The sequence below is a fragment of the Convolutriloba macropyga genome, chromosome 15 (genome assembly GCF_964194025.1).
Source record: "Convolutriloba macropyga chromosome 15, txConMacr16.3, whole genome shotgun sequence".
In the NCBI taxonomy this organism is placed as follows: domain Eukaryota; kingdom Metazoa; phylum Xenacoelomorpha; order Acoela; family Convolutidae; genus Convolutriloba; species Convolutriloba macropyga.
In genome coordinates, this window is record NC_134482.1 from 935,593 (window position 1) to 962,132 (window position 26,540).

The window sequence follows — 26,540 nt, forward strand, 5'->3', positions numbered from 1 at the left end:
CAACTGAATTTTAAAATTGTAAAATACCCTTCACCATTATTAAATAATTTATCAGCCGTTCAGTAACCAGCCGTCATTGGACAATGATTGCATTTGGTTCTTAGCACATCTTCATTGAGGCAGCTTCCTTTCTAAATCACAAAAAAAATCACATAGTTTTGGTTTGTAAATTTGAGTTGCCTTTGAATCATTGGTGGACATCTTGTCATGCACGTCGAACTTTGAACTCTGGATTTCCTTCGTTGGTAGTTTTACTCGCAAGCAAAATCAAATAGAAAAAAAGACCCAATGAGCCAAATAGAAAGAAAAGCGGATCAGTGAAAAACGCCAAAAATTTGACAACTTGGTTTCTGGCAACCCAATGGGTAATTAGCCCAGTATATACAGAATAAATAAATTTTAGTGAATATAACAAGTCATGTATGGATCTGATTTTCTTGCTAAATTATATGTTGTTTTTGTTTAACCATAGCAAAAAATATATGAACCAAATATTTAAAAAATATGAAAAAGTTAACAGAAGCATTACAATTCAGAACTTTTTTGTGATTAAATGAGGAAGACAAATATCATCCCCTCTTAGTAGTCATATGCGGAAAATTTACATATTAGTCTGTATTATTTAGTCAGCCAATTCAGAAATATCGTTGTCTCGGAAAACCAAGGGATACTTTTAAAAACATGTGACTAAAAAAACTGTTTCTTTGTTTTGTACCGCTATCACCCAATGGCCAAACACTAAAGTCAAAAACAAGTCTCTCTCTCTCTCTCTCTCTCTCTCTCTCTTTCTCTCATCTGACTACAAATCACTACATGGCCATTTTTGTTAGCTCTTTTCTTTGATGAAAATTGCTTTTCGACGGCGCTACTTAGCGTTCCACTGGTGATGCACTGGCAGCACCAACAATAAAGTGAACAAATTAAATAGGAAAAATGGCTTTGTTAATATTAATAACCTTAGAGTTATGATAAAAGGGTTTTTACTATTCATAGACCGATCATGTATGGTTTTTACTAGCCGTTAAAAGTTCATATATGGTTCTTGCTAATCATATCAAGATCATATTGAGCAGTTTGTAACGTCTTAAATGGAACTGTATAGATTCTTTGTATTATTGCTAAGAATGTTCATAAGGGGAGTGTTTTCTTAACCAACTTTCACCGTGCAGAGCCTTGAATGATTCCCGTTCAATTTCAGTATTAATTTAAGTCCAAGTCAAAAATTTCATCAACATAACAAAAAACAAAAACAGTAACAAAAATTCTCGTTTCTGCGTAATTGCGCCGGAAACTCATTTGACCGAAGCAGACGGCTATCAGATGCCTTAAGAATTCCCACTTGTAAGACTGTTTTTTTCGTGGGCAGAATAGATTGCGTTTTGGTGAATTTGGCCACTTTGTGTCGGAAACATTAATGTGGTACCATCGTTGCTGCAACAATTGTTCAGGCTGAGATCAACCACAAGTTCTATTTAGGTGTTAGATCTTCCTCGCACAAACAGCTTCACACCACAACTTACCAAAGATTGTAGCCGACGCCAATAGAATTGCATAGATTGCGCATTATATAAATTGAAGCTAAAGGAGAATACATCAGATTCCAAAATCATTTCGGAAACATTTTTTTAAAGTTCTTTTCCAATCTTATTCCAATTCCAAAAAAAAATTTCCAACTCACAAAGATTTTCTTCGGCACTAATTATGCTTACAGCCATCACTGGCCACGGCGGCTGAAGGATCTTTTTTAAACGTTTCGAATAGTTTTTTTTTTAATTTTCAGCAAATAACTTGCAGGCGGAAACCTTGACTTTTTTGTTTAAGGAAAAGGAAAAACGCAAAGAGAAATATAAAGCCGTGTTGCAGTGGCTTCTTCTAGAAAGATCAATTTCGTTTGACTGTTAATACTAAGTTATCGTCTGGTATGTTCCGTTTTACTCTATGCTCTATTTTTGATTGCATGCACGTCTTTGATGGGCACGGTTGATGGCTTCGTAGAATTTTTCATTTGGCAGTTCAGTTTATTGTTTCCTATCTTGTTCACTATTGACTTTTCTTCCGCAGTTGGTTCGAACTAACGTATGCTGTCGGGTCAGTCTATATTTCAAACGCTGTCGATGCGGTGCATGATCTTGAACAAAATTTTGTCTGGTCTTTCTGAAAATTTCATCTGGGTTTTCTGAAACTGTTCGTATGCCCAACTCTTCCAAATTGTTTCGCTGTCAACCAATATTTCTACACGTAATATTTTTGGGTTTCCTCTACACTTCAATTTGAAAAAAAAACTGAGTCTCTCCTCGTTGAGTCTTCATTTTTTTCAATTCACATTTTCCTGACACGGTACTTAGATCCGCAGATAGTTTCCTTATTGTTTACTTTGCTCTCCGTTAAGGAATCTGTAAGTTTTCCAATCTCAAGTTTTTTTTCTCATAAGAACTGAAAAACGTTTTTCTGTTTCGGTCAACTCTGGCTTAACTATCACATGGGATTTCTGCTGGTCCAAGATCAGTCAGCCCTTCCCTTGAGCTTCAATATAATTTGTAGACTAATTTTTTTCTCTTGTTCCTGACTTTCCCCAAAAATAGCTCCGTTCAGCCACTGTCAATGTCCTAGGGCTCACTGTCACTGTCGGTGTCCAGACTTTCGTGCGTTCAATCGTGTTTCCAGATCGTGTAATTTTGAACGCACGACACCCCCCTTATGCGTTAATTCCGGTCTGGACATATAGACTTTCGGTCTGGGACCTCAACCTGGGCTACCCTGTTCCAGGCAAGGATCAATTGTTTTTTAACATTCCATCATGGCCGTATGGTACGTTTCTTTCGAGTCAGGGTGAAAATTGCGAACTGATTTATTCCAAGTGGAGTCTTTTTGTGTCAAAACTTTGGGTTACGCAATGATGTAAGTAAAAAATTGCTTCGTGGAAACATCAGTTGAAATTTGGAGTTAATTCATAGTCTCTTTTAGCAAGTCCAAACAACAAACAGCGCTGACGACTCCTGCCATCAGTCGTCAAAGTTGATGCACAGTTTTACCTATCTACTGAAGATACAAAGCAACAAGTTGCTTTTTATTTGAGATTTTTGTTGACAAAAACCTTGAATGAAGAGTTTTAGATAATAGATTTAATTTTACTGGAAGAAAATTATTTAAAAAATGAATATAGAGGCGAGGTCACCAACAACTGTTCGGTATAGCTTTCAGAAGAAAATTGTTTTTAAGCTCCTTTGTTGTTGCTTATCAATTCATGGGATAGTCAACAAAAGAAGTCGATTGAAAAAACTCAATTTCTTATTCAATTAAATTTTTTCTTATAGAAAAGTTTTTCTTCAAATGTAATGTATTTCCATTGAAATGAGAGAATTGCGGAAGAGTTAAATGTTTTTCCTCATTTTTATTGTCATCCCGGGTCGAGGTTTGGCGGTGAATTTTCGTAAGAAATGCGGTGAAATGCGGTGAAAAAAATAATTTTCAACGCGTATTTCTTACATCTTTTTTGCGGTGAATGCGGTGAATCGCGGTGAATTATTTATTTTCACCGCGTTCTCAGTATTGTTAAAAAAAGAATCGTACCCACACGGGTTCGAACCCCTGACCTCCTGCATGCCTTCACCATCCACTGCGCAAACTGCCAGTTGCATCCTTGTAAATTCTTGCGAACTTAAATTAGATTGAGTTAACTTTGGAAACCATATGCGGTGAATTTTTGTAAGAAATGCGGTGAATTTCGCGGTGAATTTTTGTAAGAAATGCGGTGAAATGTGGTGAATTATTTTTTTTCACCGCATTCACCGCTTTCACCGCATTTCTTACATTAATTTGCTACAAAAGTCGATGCGGTGAATTTTCGTAAGAAATACGGTGAATTTTTGTAAGAAATGCGGTGAAATGCGGTGAAATATTTATTTTCACCGCATTTACCGCAATCACCGCATTTCTTACAAAAATTTACCCAAAAACCTCGACCCGGGATGAAAGTTGAAAACAAATGGTCGATGGCATGAAAAGACTCACTCGACACAAAAATTTCAAGAAAGAAAATTACGCGACTTTATTATCACCTGGCAATTAACTTAACCTAGGTTATTAGAGCTGAAATAAAGAGCGTTTCAGCTTAAGAAAAGTATTTGCGACAGGACACAAATAAGTTTGAGAGTTGTATCATGCACTTTAAGTTTTTTGTCAGATGCATATAATCTATTGACTAGGGATGATCCTATTATCAAAGTTCGGAAATTTTAGTGACAAAAGAAATTATATATAAGAGACGTCAAAATTTTTGCTTTCATTGACACTAAAAAGAAACAAAAAACAGTTTAACCTAATTGCTATTGAAATGTTTATTGCCGGAGCAATGGTAACTAGTTCCCAGCAGCAGAACATTCAGCATTATGGTCAACTTGCAAAAATCAACAACAAAATTCAAATTGAATTGCTTGTTGCTCAACCCACAAAAATACCAAGCTCGACTCAATTGTGCTTGTGGAAAAACGCCTGCTTGACCCATGAAATTACCGCGCATAACCCTCCCAGAACGAGCCCTCCCGTTCTCCAGTGAACTACACGTCTTGAGTTGACAAATCAGTACTGATTAGCTCTTATCTCAAGTTTTGAAGACATGTCAGGACTTGCTCAAGACTTGTCAAGTATAAGTCAAGTCCTGGCCAAGACCTGGCAAGTCTTGAGTCAAGTCTTGACCATTCTTGATTACTGCGCAGTTGATAAGCTAAGTATAGTTTTAAGAAGTAAATACATATAATTAATGCTTTTCAACACTAGTAAAAATGAAAAACATTTTTAACAAGAAATTTGTTAGTCGGACCTAGCAATTTCTGAATTGAAGATGTATCAACTTAAATGTCCCATATAATCAAACTCGAAACCAAATTTTTTTCAATGGGCAGAAGAAAGTGTACGATATCAGAATTTTCCATTCTTTATCAAATGAACTTTGTGGAAGTACGCGCGTTGTCTTCTGCTTCTTTTTTCTTTTTAGAGAGTTTTTTAGGCAATCCACTGTAAGTGGTAGCCTCCTTCCTTCGTTACGACACCAAGGCAGAACAGCAATAAAAACTTGGCTCAATGCCTGACCCAAGACGTGTCGAGTCTTGGTCAAGACTTGCACAAGCCTTGTCAAGTCTTGGTCAAGATTTTTACAAGACTTGTTAAGTCTTGGCCAAAACTTGGTCAATACTTTTCAAGACTTAGGGCTTGATTAATGACGTGCCAAGTCTAAAAAGTGACATAATCAGAGCTCTCATACAGTATTGATCGAGGACTTGCAATTTTACTGAATCAGTACTGATTAAGTCTTGACGTTCAGTCCGGACCCTTTTGCTATGAAAAGGCCGTAATATGCTATGAGAAATCTTAACTGGGCCATGTAATTAAACTAATATTGAACGACATCCCATTCTAGATCCGTGAAACCCTGCTGGTTATTACGATTGCATTTCTTAATAATTGGTCAGAAAATAATCTGCATGCATAAGCAAAGATACCTGAGATTCTTTTATCGTTTTGTATTGTGAAAACTTTAATATGAGGCAGTGATAACGATGCGTGACAATTGTTGGAAGGGAAATCTTATCCTGTCAACTTTTTGAACAACGACTCAGATTGCTCACATAACTCAGAAGTTATTGCAATATAGAACGATGACATTCAAAAGAATACTTTACTTTCAAATGTGAATAAATCCGGGGTTTTGATGAGAATTCTCAATTGCTCCATGAACATATCATGAATATTCTTCTTCTTCGTTTCGTCAAGGCCCGATGTCTCTTCGTCCGCATCATCCCCATAATCATCGGCTTCAGAATTCTGGCAAATTCCCAACCAGTGGTCGAGATTTTTTTAAATCAAAATTTGTGTAAATCAAAATCGAAATAAGCCTGGAGTTCTGTTATATTTAAATATAGTTGACTTCAACGTGTTATAACATCAAAAAAGCAAAAAATGCTCTGATCTGTATCATCAAATTGCATCCCCAGCACACCCATAAAGTTCATTATCAAACCATGCTGAATGACTTCCCCGGGTCGAGGTTTTGTCAAAAAAATAATGTCAGAATTGCGGTGATTAGTGGTGACAAAAATAAATAAATTTCACCGCAAAGCGCCCGCATCTTTTTGCAATGAATGCGGCGCAAGCGGTGAACTTTTCTAAGATTTGCGGTCTTAGCGGTAAATGTTTGAACGATTTGCGGATTTTAGCGGTGAAATTTCTATTTTCACCACATTCAACGGATTTCTTACAAAAAAAAGCTACCGTACATGGGTTTGCACCTCTCACCTTCTGCATATCTACAAATTGTTATTCCTCTGTGCCATTTGTCACTTACTTCAATGATATTTCTTGTGGATTTAAATCAATTCAATAAACGTTATGAAAAACAAATGAGTTGAAATTTTGTCGAATAGACTACTTCGCCAAACTAGTTTTTGAATTTCACATCGGTCTTTCAAGCGAATTTTTTTTCACTATTTTTTAATTCTCATATTTATTTCACGTTCGAAAAATAAAAGAATTAAATTATAATAATTTTTTTGAACGCGTACATACGTTTAAGTGCGTCTGCTCAAAGCTCTGTCCAAGAGTTTGTTCCCGGCCTAGGGTCTGTTCCGTCTGGTCAATGGTCTGAACTATGATCTGGCCTAGGGTCTTCTCGGTCTAGTCGATGGACTGGACTAATTCTGTTTGGTCTGATCAATGCCTGTCTTGGGGTGCAGACCTCATAACACATGAGAGAAACACTTAATGCATTTTTTTATATACCAAAGACTAAATTTAAGGTATGCTTGGTTGAGGAAAATCATGGTTGAAATCATTTCTAAGTTCAGTCGATTCTCAGAATGTTTTCTTGCGATCAGCCTTGTGCCCACAAATCACCATGGTGCCAACGCAAATGAGTATTTGCCTTTCATTTGTTCCCGGAAACCCTCACAACCGGGTCTTCAAAATTTCGTCATCATCAACCCACACAATCGGGTTGAACGAATGAAATGAGCATTGTCCACGCTCATTGGGTGACAAACAAATTCGCGCACAGCAGTAACTGGGCAACTGAAATTGGGAGAGCCAAGACTGTAAATTAACCATTGTGGGGCTGAGGGTGTTGTCGCAGGAATGAGTCACATAACAGGGGATCTCTGGCGATCAGCATTGTGGCTGAACCTCTCATTAAAGTCACTGAGACTCCTTGAGATAACCGATTGTAGGCAATTGATAAACCAGCTGGTTGAAAGTTTCGGTTATCGGTCGGCAAGGCTATGCGTTTCAAAGTTTTTGAACCAAATCTGAGAAGCCCCCGAAAGATTCAAACGCGAGTGGTACAAACTGGATACCCATTTCTGCACATTTTTGGGCATATTGTTAATATTTCCTATCTTCAGCATTTGTCAGAGCAAAACCACGCTTCCTCACCGCATCTGAAATTAGACTGGGCTAGAGTGGGGAAATTATAGCTACATCTAACGCAGATGGTTGTCCCGCTGACCAGCTGGGCAAGTATATGTCTCCTGGCCTTGAGTTATTATCTGTAATCAAATTTTTCTGTTCGCAGACGGGTGATAAGTTTGCGACAAGCAGCAAATATTCTGTCCCTCACTCTATTATGCCGCGATATCATATACCCCCGACCATTACAGCTCAAAGCGTGATCACCCAGCTTGTCCAGTCTGCCGTTTTGACAGTAAGGGCATTTTCGTTCCTCAATGTATAACGGAACACCAATCCGATACTTCAATGCGGCTCTGAATTCATTTGGCTGAAGGTGAAGGCCAAGGCTAGGGATTGGAGCTGCGGAAAGCCAGGCACCAGATTGAGGCAACGTTAGTGAAAGCAAACACGCTTTCTCCCGATTTGAAATCTGATTACCAAGAAGGTCAGAAAAAGCAGCATCGTCACGTGCCTCCTGAATCTTGTGTTGGGTATCTTCGCTAATTTCTAGATTCTTCAGTTCTTCCACTGTTTCTTTGAAAATTTGGTTGCCTGTAATTTTCTCACCGGTTATTTGTTCTACAAGAGCGTCTGCCTGCGATACTGGCCCAACAAACGCCGCTTTCAATTGGTCAACTGCTTGTCTAATACCAACGCCAGTTTTGTTTATTGGTAGAAAAGTCTGTTTCCAAGCGCTGTCACCTATAACGGTGCTTAACATATTCTCAAATGTTGTTCTCTGAAGGTTGTCAAAATCCTGCAAAATAACAGAGGATTCGTCAGATGGAGTGTTGCATCGCAGGGAATATACCATCTTTGGGGCACCAAGACAGCTTCGAAGAATTCCAAGCGCACAATGTGGGTCGTCTAGGTACGCCAGTCTGAATACGAGTAGTTTTTCTATTTTGTTGGTTCTTTTTCTCAAAGATGCAGCAACAAAGCTGGGATTACCGATGGCAGCGCCCAAGATCTCAAGTGCTTTTGTGCTATTTCTCTTTACTCTTTTATCTATATCGTTCAGATCAACGGGTGACCAAAGCTCACATTTTTCTATCCTGAGCTCTAAACCGCATCCTTCTCCCAAATTTGTCAACAAATTCAATGCTGTGCAAAGTTGTTGGTGAGTACCAGCAAGGATGTCAACATCCAAATACCAATTATGCTGTACAAGTTTTGTGTTAGATTGTTTTCTGTTAAATAGATCAGCAGCTTCTGAATTCGCTTCACGAGCTATGCATTTAGCAATAAGACGTCGAATGACTTCCCCAACAGCGATAGGACGAACCCCATCTTTCAAATTTTTCAATGCAGTTAGTGTTGCAATACATATTATAGGAGCAATGAATTCGGGGAGCTGACCCCTGCTGGCTAAGTTCACGAATTTTGTTAAACTAGTGATTGCTCGCTTTGACTGATCGGGGTCACCACAGTTTACTGCATGCAGCAGATGCTCGGGATACATTTTTGACGGCCCAGCTGCAGTAAATTTGGGGACGACTTGATTTGGGAGAATACTGATGCCTCGTCAAATTGAAATGCGTTCGTGTTAGCATCTTGATCAAATTCGGGATCAGGTTGCTTTTCTTTAGGGTGGAGCTTTTTAAGTTCATTCAACGTTGCAGTATCGTCAGGTGCGATGCCGTCAGAAGACAGAACTTTCGCTGCCCTTCCAAACTGCCCCTGCAGGCAAAAAGATTTCGCGCGGCTTGCTAAAGCGTCCATTGACTCAATGCTAGTTATATTTGATTGCTTTATTGAGGCCGCCTCGTACAACAGTGCAGCATAATCACCTGATTTCCATCGCTCAAGTCTGCTCAACAACTGTTTCTCTTTCTGCTGCTTGTGTTTCTTACCCCCACGATTAGACGCGCGTAGAACATATTTACTAATTGCAAAGAGTTTTTTTCCAATTCTCTAACGATTGCGCATGTGAAATGCAAGCATCGATAACGGATGTTAGTAACTCTGACCATCTCACCCGACACTTTACAGGAATGAACCTTAGGGTAGGGATGTGCTTGCTGCTGATGGTTTCGAGATCTGGGAGTTCATTTAGATTCATGTCTGTTGCAGCTAGATTTGGTGAACTCGCGGATTGCACAATCTCGTCTAGCCGTTTCGCTAAATCGCGTGGTATCTTTATCACTTTAGACAGTAAAGGCGTAAATTGCGAGTAGGCCCATATTGATTTGGAGCTCAACATCTCATCGAAGTGCGGTCCCCACTGGTCCTATCTAATTTTAGTTTTTCCAAGATGATATTCAATAACAGATATCTGGAACAGTTTATCCTTTTTGTCTGGGTAGAAAAGTGTTGTTTTGGGGGGGGGGGCACTTGAAAGCGGGAAGCGGTTTCATCTATTGTTTAATTATTCATTTGCTGAGTCAGTCCCGAAGATAAGTTGCATTGTTTTGCCCCCTGACTAAGCTCTGTAGATTTGTCAGTCTCAGCTAACAAAACCTTCTTGCTTTCTCTAGTTTTCATAACTGTTAAAATTGAATGCGCAATTGCCTACCAATTTTTTTAAACCCACCAGATATAAAAACTAGGGCGGGGTCGTTTTGGTTAGTTCTCACCGGTTTGAGGTCCACACAAGCTGATGAAGAACCACTACATAATTTGATTTGCTCACGTACACAGTGCTTCTGATATGATAACAGCAAAAAAAATGTTGGTGGGGGATCAATCTAGGGTGCTCTAGATTCAGTGCAAAATTTGATTATATTTTCGTCTTGCTTGCTGAAATCAAGAGAGCAACTTAAACGTACGTGATAAATGCATTACTGTAAAAATTGGCAAATTCCGAGAAAGTTTTAGGGAAGATCGGTGCAAGTTGTTCTTTTCAAAAAACGTTGAACATTTTACCCGTGATCTTATGCAGTCAACCTAATGTAATGATACAGAGGAGTTACTTGAGAATCACGTGTTTCATATAATACTTCCAAAGGAAATGCCTTCTTTTCAATATATTGATCAGATTTAGTTATTTGTTTTTCGCGTGTCTGAGAGCGAATTATTTTGCAAGTCGATGCTTGCTCTGTGATGGTAAGAGTATCTTATTACATCGATTGCCCGTCAAATCGCTCTACTTTTACATTCATGGACTCGACTCATCTTGATATTTTTTCCCTTTTTGTAGCAAAAAGCTGCTCGTGCATAAACTTAAAAGTTTTAATTTGCTTTAGAGTAATTTTCAAATTAAATTTTTTTCATGAGCAAATTTTCATTCTGAATCTTAAGGCAAGAAGAACTATATTTAACTGCAAAAAAGCTTTTGTCAAACTCCCGTATTTTATATCTATTACACAGCTTGAAATTTAAAATTTTCATTTGTAAAATTTTGCTTTTTTCCAGTAATTTCTGAAGCTTTTTTCATACACAACTTTAAAATCGTTTCCGCTTCTATTGCGCTCGATATGATCTGTTTTTTGATTATTTAATCAGATCCGAAGAAAATTTAATATGCTATTCTAGCAACCCTAACCGTTACTATTATTTAAAACTTGAATCTTTCTATTTGCATGGGTTCGACTTGGGTTTTATGAAAAAGGGTTACCAGAAAATCTCTAAGTCTTATTGTTGAATACACTTATTTAACTTACATGGTTTTCTCTTTAGAATTGGTCTGAATAACAACTGAGGCAAAAGAATTCAATTCTAAGCTCCGGCTTTATAGTAAGTAAGAAATCAGAACAGTGAAATAGAAATTTAAATACAATCCAATATTGAGAGTTTTTCCGCCTCGGTTTGTTTCCACCACATGTTACCGATAAGCGTTCAATTTCTGACTTGTATAAAGTACAATGAACTTATTAAGTACGACCAACAAACTCTTAACTACAAGCTGGAAAACTAAGCAAAATGACTCACCAGAATCTTGGGTTGTTACACCTCTCCCTTCCCAGAGAGAGCACGTCCACGTGCGGTAATGAAACGTTGTAAGTAATGAGGTAATACTTATACACCAGTAAAATTGTAACAAGAAAGTGAAAATAGACTAACAGTACCAACTGTTAAGAAATTTGGGGATTTGGGGAATTTAGGAGTTACCAAACTCTATGATTTTATTTTATTAGTCTACTGTTTTAGTTTTCGTCAGACCGTTCCGTCGCTCGGAATCCGGAATCTTTGAGCGTGTTCAGTCACTTAGACTTTGCTGACAATCTACCCTCTCCGCACACGGCAGGATTGTTTTCATATGAAAATCTACGAAAAAGTGCAAGAGCACGCGTTTTGAAATATTCACGAAGGACAATTGCGGGTCGGGAGGTTTACTTAGAAGCTGGTAACAAATATTCACATCCAGGTTTAAGCCATTTCAATACCAACTTACGAACGGAATTGTCTGGCTTAGCGACATGGAGATACTTAGAAAGTTTAGAAATCTTAGCTGCAGGCTCGTGGTATTGGGCTGAAAAAGCTACTCTCCGTGTTTACATTGTTTGCAATACTTGGTGTTTTCATATATTGTCTGAAAATTGTTTTTTTCCGCTCGACTGCTAACGTACGGCGTTCCTTTTTGTACCGTCGCCTCGCTTATGAATCCGTTCGCTCCGTTTCTCAGGACCATGGATGGTCATCGTGAGATAATGCAATTACACGATCCTGTTTCTAGCGTTCCGAATCAACCACTGCTAGAGGCAGTGCTTCCTAAAGTAGTAAGAGATAGCCTCTATCCTACAGAAAGGGTAGTGGCTATACAATCCGAAACTAGAAGGATCTAGCTTTTTATTTAGAATGGCATTCAACAACAACAACAACAACAACAACAACCGATCTCTTGGGGAGATTCTCAATAGCCCGTTGACTGATAATGATCCGGTATCATTATTTATCCCTATTTACGAAAATAATTGGGCCGAGGAAGTCGAGAGGACTAGGGATCCTTTTGAGGCCGATATATCTAATTTATGTGTCCCCCTTTATGTAGAAATCCCAGACATCAATCTTCGCTCGGCGCCAACAGAACAACCTCCAAATAGATCTGATGCTCCACCCTCTAGAAAAGAGTCTTTGGCAAGGCCTTCGTCACCTGCAACCACTGTAATCGTGCCATCACCGACAAAAGAGGAAACAGAAGACGAAGCACCGGTGTGTGTCTACAGTATACCCAAGAAGGTGAAGTTTAATGTCCCAAAAGTAAGTCCTCTAAAAAGGAAAAACGACTTTCCGGAGAAAGTTGAAGTAAAACCGGAGCTCAAGGAAGGCGTTATCGCCTTCAGTTTGACAGACCGAGCACCTATGTTTATACAAAATAACCTTGGTGGTGGGAAAGCTAGGTGTCTCCTACAGAATGACCCAAAATCAAGAATAAGAAATCATCAGGAGTTGGTACTCCTAAAATTGGATGGATTTCTGACTCCTGAGCAAGCTGGTGCTTTAAGGAGAGAAAACGCAGGTTTTAAAGAAAGGGTGTTAACTTTGCAAAAAGATCTACATAGATCAACTCAACAGCTGTGGTCAGCTGAGAATGAAAAGGAGAATTTACTAATGGAAATGAAACGTTTCAAATTGGAAAACGAAAACCTCAAGGAGAAGATGGAGGAACTCAAATCGAAAATTACAAGAAAAGACGAAGAAATACTTCAAACCGAGTACTCTTTGGAAGGGGAAAAAAGAAGTAACACAAAACTACAAGAGGACTTAAAATTTGAAAAAGATGAAACAGAGAAACTAAAGAGAGAAAACGATCGACTAAGAAAGGAAAGAAACAGAGCCAGGATGGAGTCGTCAAGCAGTAACGGTACCAATAACAAAAAATTTCTCTATCTTCATGCAGTAAAGTATACGCTAAGAACAGCAATTCTTAAAATAAATCAAAGAATTAACAGCAAATCATACAGATTTTAGCATTTTTGAGGTCAATCATCATCCCAGTGACCATAAACTAGTATTTGTGCTTATGTATAGTAAATGTTGCAATTAAGACAATGAAAAACGATCCGCAAAAAAGTCATTAAAGTTTTTTTCCTGGAAGAAATACTATCAAATTAACGCACAACCAATCAATAAAACACCCGTTTCAGTATTAGATCCTGTAAATAGTAAAACTTTAAATCAAAACCAGCCATCATTTTTTTGTTATTCATCCACAAATATGAAGAACTAAGGTACACTTGTAAAAATTCTAAGGCTTTTGTCAAATTTTGTTTCTTTGTGGTCATAGACCATGACGGCTTTCTACAATGAGATCATTTTTCTCCGAGGCTCCTTCAGAGAACCTTTGCACCATTGATCAACCAGTTTTTTTTTTGATGGATTGCTGTTTGTCCAGTTTGAAGCACTTGAACAGATTGTTTCAGAATATTAAGTACGAAATAAAAATTACAAACATTTTTTCCTTTTAGGAAAAGGGAAAAAATTACCAAGATGATAACTGATATCACAATAAATCAATGATTTGGTTCGAAAAAACAGCAAAGCAGTTTTATAAAAATGTCTATATGCGCAACAAATACTAACCTGCTTGTTAATCATATTAAAAATGCAATCAAAAGTAAACATCAAATCGGAACTTATTTATCCAATTTCCGTATTGAGTTCTCGTCACAGAACTTCAATCATGCAAATGTTTAAAGGAATTCAATTTGTTTCTCAAATTATGAAAATATCATTTGGGCATTTTTAACCAAAAAAAATACTGGTCAACCGGAACGAAATCGCTTAGTCTGCTTTGACTTGAAAGCTCTCAAGGTGAGCACTTCTCCAGCACAGACATTTCCAATATAACTATTTTCTGGCAGTTTCTACAAGATAGCAGTTTTCTGGCAGGTTGTAGCAAGATTATCCTTTTTTGCAAGAAAGCGGAAGCTAACCAATTTTCTGCCAGACCATATACGATTCCTTTAAAGTAACACTTCTGCCTGGGAACAAAAAACAAAAATAAGCTCTGTCTTCGCATTTTTTACTAATAACGTTATTATTTGTTATTCTTTGTTTTTGTCACTTCTTATTGTTTTTCTCAAAAATTCGCCAAAATTATTTGTTGATACAACATCTTCAGTTTTTGGTGGGAAAGAAAACAAAAATTTTAATTGGCACCATTTAATTGTTTGGTCAGGGGAGACAAAAAATGAAGTTTTTTACGACAGTTTTTTCCTTTAATTGCATATTTTTTGCATCAAAAATTGAAAAAAAAATAAGTATCAGTTCAACCTCGACCAAGGTCATCTGGATCCAATCTTTGTAACTGGACACGCGTGTAAATGCAGTGACTCCTTGTTTGCATTCTAGATCTCCGTAAGAGATAGTCCCATACAAACACACATCCTTCCGGTTGTAGTTGCTCAATTTAACTAGAGGACCTCCACCATCAGCTACACAAACTGCATTCCCCTCCTAAATAATTATGGAAGGAAGAACTTTGCCGGAAAATTCTGCAACAAATGGCAGGAAACGGTAGAATTTGACATTTCACAGTTCATTTTGGTTCAACCTTTTCTGAAAGCTTTATACCAGTCCAGCAATACTCCCTGTCTATACCAGCCCTCTTTAACAACTGATTATTTTTTCAAATATTTTATTGTCTAATGCCCCCACTCCTTGTATATCAAGTAAATTTAAATTAAAGGTTTCTGTAATATAGTTCCGTACATCGTCAGAAAAAAAGATAAAATTTTCCCGTTATATCAAAATTGAAAAATATACGTAGATTTTATTCCAACTCCGTAATAACTCCTCTACGTATTTGCAAGCTTATTGTTTTGGATTGCACTGCAAGCATTCTAGAGATTTTTTAGGTCGAAAGATAGTAGAGGCGAATTAATTACTGCTCTTTTATACTATACACCGCCAGCGGAAATTTTGGATTATTTCAGAGAAACAGTCGCTTCGGCGCTAGTGAAAATGGCAGACGTAACAAAATATAGACATTTTATAGCTGGCCAATCACAATCGAGATAATGAAAATATTGCTTTCTGATTGGGGATTGGTCAACAAATTCGTCGTGTTTTAGAATAGGATATGCGCGTAAACTTAAAATTGATCAAAAATTGCGATATGCCAAAAAAGAAAAACTAAACTTTTTTGGTGGAAACTGGTCTCACGTTCGGTTGTGATAAATTCATATCAAGTCCCAAGGGCCACTGAGGCATGGCCATGGCCCCTTAGTCATGGCCAGATGTGGTAAAAAAACATAATCTAGAATTAGGCTATGTCCAATTTAGGATAATTAAACACTTAAAAGTACAGTGTCTTAGAGTTCTCAAACAATCAATATTTGTTGAAATTTCTACATTTTGGTACGTCTATTTGGTAAGACTTCACCACTCGCTTCTAAACTCCAAAAGAATTAATAAATAGCATATGGAAGAAACTGATTTGCAAACCATCAGAAAGTTGCTGCCAAAACTGTCTAATTCCATTTTCTCTTAAACGGCAATTGAACTTTCAAAACTATTTAAAAACTCCCACTTTATCTGTCTGAGTCGAGAAAAAACTATTTTTAACAATTTCTTTGTTTTCAATTCTCTCTCTCTCTCTCTCTCTATATATATATATATATATATATATATATATCAATTAGTCAATTTTTCAGCAGACCATCATCGTTTGTTCTGCGACAGACAAGTTTTCACGCAAGTCTGACGTTTTGAAACTGTCAGCAGATCTTTTTGATGAATCTTTCATTTGTTCCAAAAAATTGGGCAGAATAGTTGTTCAAGTTACGAAAACGTTTCATGGAACTTTCTTAGTTTTAAATCTGAGAAGAGGAGCTCCTCAAAAGTTTCACTTTTAACATTTTGTAGATATATTTTGTAGATAATCTTTTTTATAATTCTCGACCTAATCTCTTAAACCTGAATAACCAAAAACCTATGTAATTGGAATGGCTAAGAGCTAAAAATTGTACAACTATAAAAACTGTTGATTTCTTACTAATTAAAAAACGTTTATCTTATCAGATTTTTTCTACGGACTGGTCAATCTGCTCTTATTAATACAAATAATTTTGTATACCCAGCTGAGATAAGAAGATTTCGCGTTTCAAATGTTTGATACATTTTGGTATACAACTCTTGGGTTTCTGCAAACAAACAATGCTGATCCTTTGTTAAACGTTTTTTATAGTCTCTGCAAGCATACAAGAGTACCCAAACAATTTTTCCAGCCATATAAAGAGCTCTTAAATTATAATACATCAAATCTAAAATTCTCTTGGTCATTTAAAACTGAAAATAACCCTGTCCAAATATGTATGCTGACGTCTTTTTTAGTAATTGAATTCCAAAAAGAACACACTGAGAAGAGTCCCATTTAGTTTCAAATGTGCCAATTAATTTTTGTTTATAACAGAAGGATAGATAGTAGCTTCCACATTTTTACGTTCACGTTCACATTGGAAGGCAATTACCCAACATAATCCTTACAAGACAACGAATTTTTTCACGCAATTTGAAAATGTTGTCTCTATTAAATTGTATTTGTATAATAAAACCATTAGTGATAAAGTGAACTCAAAAATTGAAAACCGGCAGACTCATCTCTCACTGCACTATGTAAACTTTTAGAAATTAAGCAACTTTTTAAAAACGGAGTAACATTTATAAAAGTGGTCCATGAGTCTAAGCCTGGCAAAATATTGGCAAAATTTTTCGGCAACATTCAAGGGTATGAAAAAAAATACGGAATTATAGTAAAACTATAACAAAGTTTTATCTACCGACTCCTGTTAACAAACCTGTTCTATTGTTTCCGGCTATTTGAAAATATCTAGGAAGAGTATGGAATCATCCTAGTTCAAAGATAACGTCAATTTTTGAACTAAATAGAAACAGGTGAACGCAAAGTAAGCCGAAGTAAAAGTAACCCGACATAAAAGCAAGCCGAACGTTATGCAATAGTTATGTAATATATCAAAAATAATCCTTGTTAACCGTTAAAATCAACACTGCTCATTTTATTACAGTGCATACTGTGATCAAAGGCACCAAAGAAACAAAGATGCGTCTATTTTTAGAAATCTAGTGGGTACGGGCCTCAGCCGACCGCTGTCCATTGCCATGCTTCCCATCCGCTGTGGGATGTAATCTGGAAGCCGCGGGCGTTCATCACAGCGAAGCCACGCCGCGCGCAAAATGCGCACACCGGAACGCCAGTGAAACTTAAAATACGGATTGCTTGCCTAACGGCTTGCTTGATCGACACCATGGAAACAATTCGCAAATTTTTCAAATCAATGCATTGAGTTTATTTAAATTGGGTTACAGATTCGAATTTTTTTCCCTTTTCGTTAAAATTATGTCTGGTAGGATGATTTTTAGCACGAATATCTCCTGTGCTGTGTGCTTTACATAGTTTAAGTTTAAAAAAGCCTTCTCCGATAAATGGTTACAGAGATGGCCCATTATACTTATTTAAGCATAGTTCGTACGGAACAAACTGTCAATTTTTCTAAACTACAATCTCCATATAAGCAACGATCTACTGTAAAACGTACAATTCAACAACGTATAAACCTCAAGACGTTCAATTCGACAATTGAAACTTAGACGGCAAGATTTTTTGGTGTTCATTTAACAAATTTTTTGTCTGATGTCGTTGTCGTCAAATCATTTCAGTCAACAATTGTCTAGAAATCCTAATTATATTAATCCAAAAACCACATTAATTGACCCATATCGTGGTTATATTTACTTAAAAATAGGTTAAACGAAATTTTTCGGGGCCTTCTACGTATATTAGAACGTGTTTTATTAATTTGGAACAAATTCTTTACGCATTTAAATAAGTATTTAAATACTCTCTTCTGTTTGGCTAAAATTCCATTACTACGTAACATCCTCCGGCCCGGAAGAAGATCTTGGGAAAACTGGTGCGAGCGGGTGGACGAGTGCCATCCATGTTCGTAAAACGGCAGAGCGCGCGACGCTATCGGAGACAACAATGGGAACGGGATGCCGGTAGAGTATTCTCCTAAAAGAAAGTTGTTGGGCGTTAAAGCGTTCAAATTGCACGCATCAGCGCTTACGGGTGTTAAAGCACGTAAATTGAGAGCCTGCTCCACGTGACAAAAGGTAGTATGCAGCACCTCATCGGTGAAACGACGCTTGCCAAGAATATTATACAACACGCGCTTGAAGCTGCGTACCAACCTCTCCAAGATACCACCCTGGTGTGGTGCGCTGGGTGGATTGACTCTCCATTTTTTGCCTTTTTGAGCGAGCTCATCTGCACTTTTGGACAATGTTTGACGTTTTGACACTTTCTCGGGGTTCTTTCTCTGCTCCAATAAAGTTAGAGCCATTGTCCGACCAAATCATGACAGATGTACCCCTACGTGACACAAACCCTCAACTCCCATAACACAGGAACTGGTATCCATGGATGTAAATATCTCGACATGGACAGCGCGAGTAGTGAGACAGGTGAAGAGGCAGCCCTACCCTTTCTCAGTAAAACGACGGTGGGTAACATAGAAAGCCCAAAGTAGTCAACGCTGGTGTTCGCGAAGAGAGGAGACTAGCAAGCAAGTCTCTCCTTAGGTTAGTCATACATGATTGGTTGCATAGTTACAACTTGGATTTCTCGGCATCTCAGGCAGTGTGCTTTGCTGGAACGCAAAGATGATCTTAGTTTCAGTGCTGTATAGTGTTCCTGTACAATTAATCCTAGGTATTCAATGCTTTGATGATAATGCTTTAAGTGGGTGTGATCAAGGAACAGTTTTACAAACGCATGACGTGTCTAAAATGACAGGGGACTTTACTTTAAACCCAACTTCCATTAACCGTTTGATGCGACCCGAGGAATGGATTATTCCATTTGGACTAAAGATCGGTAACTGTGGAGCTATTCGGCTGCTCTGTATAACAGATATATTGTCAAGATCTCGCGTTTTGATTTCACGAGACTCTCATTGCACCAAGTACTTGATATGACGCTCGGCTTCGTCGAGCTCCGTAGGGTCAGTAATGCTACCATCGGGGTTGCGGTAGCGGGCATGTTTCGGCGAAACACCAACAACATGTGCGGCAATGCGCAAGTACTTTCGATAAACTGTTTTTACATTGCCCGTAGGAGTTTTCTCTCGGGATCGCAAGAAGGCGACGGCTTTGAAAATATCCTGGAAACTGTCACCGAACATATGCAACTCTATATTATCATAGGCTCCAGTAAAATAAATTCTGGGAATTTTGATGTTTTCAAGCTTCGGTAAGTCTGCGATCCACACCAAAAATCTTTGAACTATGTCCTGTGGGAGTACGTTGTCTCATTATTGTCCTGCGACACGCCAGATGTCTTTTAAGATCAGTCGCGCACCGACAGTAAACGGTGCGACAAGGCCAATGGGGTCAAGGACTTTGGTGACAAGACTCAGGACTAAGCGCTGCGTGATTGACTTTTTGATGGCTCAGCTTGTACTCCTACTCACAACTCTTAAGTGTCATTAACTTGATCGCATTTTAGCCCAAGCTCATGCGATGAATCCTCCTGAATTGAAACAAAAACCTTGGGCTCGGTAGATTGAGGAGAACCATCAATTCGATCACCCATATTTGGCACAGTGCTTACAAACTTTGTTGGCTTGACCCCACCAAAATGGAAAATGTGTACCAATTCCTTCGATCTGTTGATGGCTTTCTCAGAGGAGACTCCACTGAGTCAAACTATTTGTCAGAATAAGCTTGTAAAAATTTTTAAGGACGGCTTTTGGAGCCTCGTGGTCGTACTTTGCATTGTCTCTCGCAGTGCTAATTGTATTGTAAGGCAAGTGCTTAGCCACAAAGATATGGCGTGTATACAGATCCACTGCAACGTTATTTGTGGGATTCTCCCGCTACAAAAAGCGAACTGTTGGTTGATCTGATGGTAATACCCTAACCTTTAAAAACATTCCATCGATGTCAGCAGACACTGCATATGGCTGCTGTCGGAAGCGGAAAAGTACAAAAATAGGGTTTTGGAACAGATCAGGGCCAGTGAGCAAAGATTTATTCAGCGAGGCACCATGAAGTTTTGCTTCTCCTTTGAGCACTCAACACACCTCACCCGGTTTCATCGGATTTGAAATCGGATGATGGGAAAAGTACCACTCGTTAAAGGACCGATTCTCAACCTTGTGAGCGCCCGGAACCTCATTTACATACCTCTTGTTTAGATCTTCTTTGATGGTACTAGTATACTTCTCTCTAAGATCTTCATCCTTGGTCAATCGTTTTCGAGAGATTTTAATTGCACAAGAGAATAGAAGTAATTATCTGGGAGCTTGTTGTTGTCTGCTGCCCACAACGTTCCGACATCGTACCTCAGACCATTGTGTATGGTGGTGTTCTCGAAGATTTCGTGAGCTCTTGTGTCTGCAGCAGATCGTGAGTCTACTTGCTTGTTTGCCCCGAGTTATTCAAGGTCGTACCACAACTTTACTTGACTTGCTAACTCATTGTCAGTTTCGATATTCATTTTAAAGCATGTTGACGTTAAACACGAACAAAAAATTTACGGACCGCTCAAAACCCAACCTATGGGTAAGCGTACGGCAACAGGTGAACGCTTCTCATCGGCAGAGAAGTATTGTAACGGGCGGATTGCATGATAGACATCTTGTCCGAGTATCATCCCAATGACTTTACAGGAATATATCACGAGATCAAGGACTGCTAGGTGTGGGTAAGTCTCTTGCAAGGCCTGTACATCAAATATATCTGAGCCGACGTTCAGACTCTCTTTAACGAAAGAGTTGATGGTAAATGGTTCAAATTACTAACGTTCTCCGGGTTTCACAGAAACTTCAACTACCCTAGTTTCAACTGATTCATCGGTATTAATACCCTTGACAGATAGCTTCGGTGCTTGACCAAGCAAACCGGGTCTATCTGCAAGGCTACCGGCCATCCAGGAATTACTGCAGGCGGTATCACAGAAAACTAAAGCCTTGGTATCGAAATCGGACGAAATGAACAACTTCAATTCAGTCAACGGAAGGAGCCCTTTAATTTCTGCAACAGACGACATCGTTATAGTCTCAATAGACGGTTTTTAACTAATAGTTGCTTTACTTTGACCTGTGTTGACAGGTGGCGGAATAATATAGGAAAATGTTGACTGTTTTGTTGAGAAAACCCTATTTGCTCCATGCAATAGTGTGTTATGCGAACCTTTGCATCCTTATGGCCGGCGCTTTCTTGGCTGAGGGCACTGGCGGAATGTGTGCATGTTGCGTAAGTAAGAAAAGCAAAGTTTTTTTTCCGCCATCAACTCAGTTTACTTTTGCATACAATGCAGCGTGAAAAAGATTTTGCAGAAAAAGATGGCATTTGCTTCTTTGTTTTCCTTTGTTGTAAATTTGATGCAAACAATTTTGAGGCTGTTTTGGTCTTGGTTACTGAAGTGCTGTTATTTTCACGTTTTGCCTGTTTGGGCTTTGTTCCATTAGATTGTGGGCCTCAGCTTTTTTAAAGCTAATCGTTGAAGGCAAGGAGGGTAGGCTTAACCCAGTGCTTCTTAACCGTAAAGAGCGACCACAACTCTCTCATGTTTGGCGGTAACTTCTGTAGCGCCTGGTTAAGGAGGGAAGCGCTCTTCAAGTCAGCATCAAATGATAGTGACTTGAAAACCCCAAGGAGGCATGATATGGCTGCAGAATAGTTGATGATGTTATCACTATTGTGCATTTTAAGAGGAGCAAAAATGCTTAGTTTAGCCAGGTGTGCATTTACGACTTCCTGTGGTTGGCCAAATTTACGTTTGAATTTCCTTAGTGCATCCTTATACATTAAACCACAGTATGGAAACTCGGCTATTGCAATCTTTGCTTTAGCGGTGACGATTGGTTTAAGGTAGGTCATTTTAACGTCATCGGTGAGCGAATGCGAGTCAATCGCGCTTTTGAATTGACCACATCAGTCACTGTAATGGGTGGCCATTAAACTGTGCAAGTTTCCTTTCGGGCAAGGGGTCGTTTTTCTTACTTGTTTTTGCATCAGCCAATTCCCTAATCGATGACGCCTTATCTGCTATTGAAAAGGCGGTTGCAGACACCTGCGGACCACTCCAATTCAACTGTGTGGGCCCGACATAAAGATATGTTGGCTGAAACACAGGAATGGCGTTACCATGTACAACATTGCTATTAGTTGCGATCGGGTTTTCCTGTTGTGTGCCTGATGGTGATTGCATATCAACCAGAAGGGGTGAATTCTGATATATTCGTAGTGGAACGTTATATTTGAGGGTGCGATATGTGCTTGTACATTTGGAGGCACACTGTTCACGCTAGTAGTGCTTTGGTTGAGTATTGAAGATCTGTGCCGTTGAAAACGCCAATGACTCATTTTTGGCACAAAGTGTTGGCCAAGAGGGGAATGGGTCATATTTGGGACAGGAGCAGCAACGGAACGTACAATTTTGTGTACTCGGTTATTATTATTATTCCGAAAACTGTAAGGGACGAGAGGTTGATTGATCAGAGGGGCGTGTGGAATGGAAGCAGTGAGGTTAGGTGCAAATACTGGGTTCGGGATGGGAAGGTCATTAGGATCAGTGGGTCCGAAATTATGCTGTTGTGTGTTTGTGCTTGGGGGGGGGGGCGCTTGGGTGCAAGACAACGCTTTTTGCGGGGCTTAAATATTTGTTGTCGGAAAAGGAGGAAGTGTGGGGTTCGGGGCTCGGGGAACAAAATTAATATTTGTCGGGGGCATCGCTTTCAATTGTTTACACTCAGACTTGATGTTTCAGGTCCCCCGGATTGTGAAATTGGAATTTGTGCTTGTGGGAAAAACTCTGACAAACTATTTTGATTTATTTGCAGTGCCAACAGCGGTGGTAAAACTGGTTGTTGAACGGGTGGCGAAGAAGCCCCTGATACGTTTACAGAAGGCAGATGATTATCTGAGGTTCCTTGGTTAGTTATGTTTGGAAGCTTCGTGGCTTGTTGGCCTGCTTGTTTCATTTGCGCCCGTAGGTGCGCATGGTACAACGCCTGTATGTTAGCAGCAGCCAAACGTTTCTCAGTTGGAGTGTAATGAGGATCGAGTTGCATGGTCTCATAGCCTAAAATGTAATTGCCTCGAATTTTTATTGTTGTGATCTTCCACTGTTTCGTCGTTGTTGTGGCTAGGGCATTCTGGCGGGTCATTCGTAACCTCTGGTTCTCCAGTTTTATCTTCATTGTTAAAACCTAGAGCAAGTGAGGTGTTGATCCAGCCCTGCAGAGCTTTTTCAGTTCTCATTGAGCTCCTAACACTTTCAGCTGCTTCAAAATGGCTACCTTTGGGAACGGCGTCCAGCAATTCAAATTCTTGCAGAGCTGCCTCTGCAAACCTTTTCCTGTTATTTTCCTCCAGTTCATTTAATTCCATTTGCTTTTTCTGTTTAGCAAGGCAAATTGTTGCCACATTCTGTTTTTCAGTTTCCACGCGCTTCTTTTTAGCAATTACGTAATCCTGTTTAAGCTGAATAGATGTTTTTGATGAATAGGTTAGGGAACTCTAGAACAAATGGAAGCCCTCTGTTCCTGAAAATCACTCCCTTTATCATCAGCAGAGTTGATGTAGTTTCGTGCTGATGTGGAGACCCTGTCGTTCTTAGTTGTCATTGCCTCCAAGTAAGACTCTAATGAAGGAAAAATTGCATTTGGGTCCTCCCTTTTTTCCAGCAAATGCAATCAGGTCCTCATTTTTGTCTACAACAGTCATAAAGGCTTCATTGCACTTTTTTACTAAGCATTCTACCCTCACTCGCCTATTTTTACTATTTATACAATGAAGGATATCTTCATCTATACCATGCAATTCAGCCTCACGCTTTGACCTGGCAGCGTACAACTTTTTGACTTTTTGATCAAGACTATTGTACATCACGATGTTATTATTTCGAACAATCAGCAAAATACCATTTCACACAGTTATCTACTATACGCACACTCTAAAAAACCAAATCCACGCAAAGGAAACCCAACACAAAAGACAACCAAGCACAGCACATTGTAGATAGTCTGTAAAACAATCGGCCCAAGCGCAGGAAAGAACTATGCTAGCAAACCGCAGCAACAAAACAAACTCAACCTAACAACCTAGCCGTAACTTCAGAACAAACTTAAGTCACGCCCTAGGAAGAAGAAAATCTACAGCTAGAACAATTCATTATGGGCCTTAGTATACCAACAACAAACTAACTTACAGCAATGCAGTAGTACACTTAAAGAAGTCGGGGAACTTGCTACCGGTAACTCCAGAATAAACTTAAGTCACATCCCAGCAATACCCAAACCAAAACAACCAATCATTCTAACAAAATAAACAAGCTGCAGATAAATTATATAAATTACAGAAGTATGTTTGTAGACTATGACAGTTGGAAAAGTCAAGAAACAATCCAGCCGTAACTCGAGAATAAACTTAAGTCACACCCTAGAAGGCAACAAGACAAAAACAACTAGCAATCGTACAGTTACACACAAACATACAACAGCAAAATCAATATCTTCAACAGGAGCTCTAGTAAAATATTAAAGTTGAAAAAGTCGAAAGAAATCCAGTCGTAACTCGCGAATCAACTAAGAAACACCCTGAGACCAAAGCTATAAGACCAACCCAACTAGCATACTAGCATACTCAACATACTACAGCAAAAATAAAACATATTTCAACACATATGACATACTACGAGAAAACGAAAAGCAAACTTTTGTGAGAGCGACGTTTTTTGAAAAAATAACGAAACACGAAAAATTGAAGAGTGAAAGGACAAACAGGACGCGGACGAAACGGTACATAAATGAACTTTGAAATCTTTCAAATAACCATAAAGCATACCCGAAAGATTGCCGGAAAATAGCCGCCGATTATTCCAATAAGCATGATTGGGATTGAACGAATAGAAGATGTTGAAAAAAAAAAGATTTTTGTACAGAAAAACTTTTTTAAGTCCGATTTATCTTGATGGCATTTCGTAGTTGAACATACTTCTGTTTCTTAGAGAGAGGCTACAGGGGCTACTATCAACACCAATAAGCATATGAGGGTAACTAAGACTTATAGAAACGACGTTCAAATGGCGGGCATCTAAAATTGGGCTTTATGGGTTTATCCCGTTTCTATTTCTGACTTCAATTTTTTATAATGACTCTGTTTATTTTGAATTGCTTTGCTTAGCAACTGATGTTCAAATTCGCTTTTAGCAGAATGAGAGAAGAGAGAAACTAGCCTACAGAAGTCAAAAAGATTTCACGCAAAATGTCGAAAAAGCGGCAAAATGGTAAAGCGAAAAAAAATTTCGACGAAGTAAAAAAACATAGCAGGACAAGTACCGAAATACAATTAATACAATTAAAAGAATTGAATGAAAAACTTAGAATTACTCTACCTGATCAGCAGATCATTTCATACCAATATATAACAAACCAAAGAAATATATAATCATTGATAAAACTTTGAAGCTTTTACCCCTAAGGCAAAATTTGATCCCTTTAAATATACCTATTTCAAAAATGTGTTCAAAACCCGATTTTGTATCTGAAACTGATGCAGTATTATATCAGCAAGGCCTAAAAAAAATTAATTGGCCCTTGATCATCGATTAACTCGAAAATTTTCAAAAATTAAAAAAAAAATGATATCAATTGAAATTTTAATGAAATGTTGCTGGAAATCGTGATATTAATATCTTAAGAATCATTTCTTAAAAAATGTTTCTAGTGTCTCTAGAGGATACCCACTAAACCAATTCCAAGCCTTAAAAAATTAATTGGTTCAAAGACCGATAGGCAATAATTTTTATAAAAAATTTCAAACTCCAAAAAACAGAAATTCTTTTGAAATTTTCAAAACTCGAAGTGTTAAAACGTTGTTGAAAAAGATCCATTGAAACCAGTAACTATGCAGTAATTTTTTTCAAACCTGGGAATAGGTTTCCTGGCACTTGAGAATGGACAAATATCAAAAATTGACAAAAACCTCAAAAAAATAGCAGATTTTTTTTAAAAAATGCTAAAAATTTGATATATTAAAATGTTGAAAAACACTTCATTAATACTAGAAACTACACAGTGCCCTATTATCAAACCTTAAAGGAGATTCCCTGGCCCCTGAACAGGAAAAATACAAAAACTGACAAAAATTTTCAAAAAACTTGAAAAAAAATTGCAAAAACTAGTATCATTTTG

General features: G+C 38.3%; 1 protein-coding gene across 2 annotated transcripts in view; it reads right to left on the reverse strand.

Moving 5' to 3' along the window:
• The window catches only part of LOC142354386 (chymotrypsinogen A-like), a 39,257-nt gene continuing 12,717 nt past the window's right edge, over positions 1-26,540 (reverse strand). The window contains exons 6-8 of one of the 2 annotated variants that reach the window (XM_075406665.1): positions 14,599-14,775; positions 5,679-5,820; positions 1-131 (exon numbers count right to left, since the gene is read on the reverse strand). In XM_075406665.1, the coding sequence (XP_075262780.1) occupies positions 112-131; positions 5,679-5,820; positions 14,599-14,775 (339 nt within the window). In that variant the 3' untranslated portion in view covers positions 1-111. Of the gene's footprint in view, positions 132-5,678; positions 5,821-14,592; positions 14,776-26,540 lie in introns of both variants that reach the window. The other variant, XM_075406664.1, reaches the window with a different exon arrangement.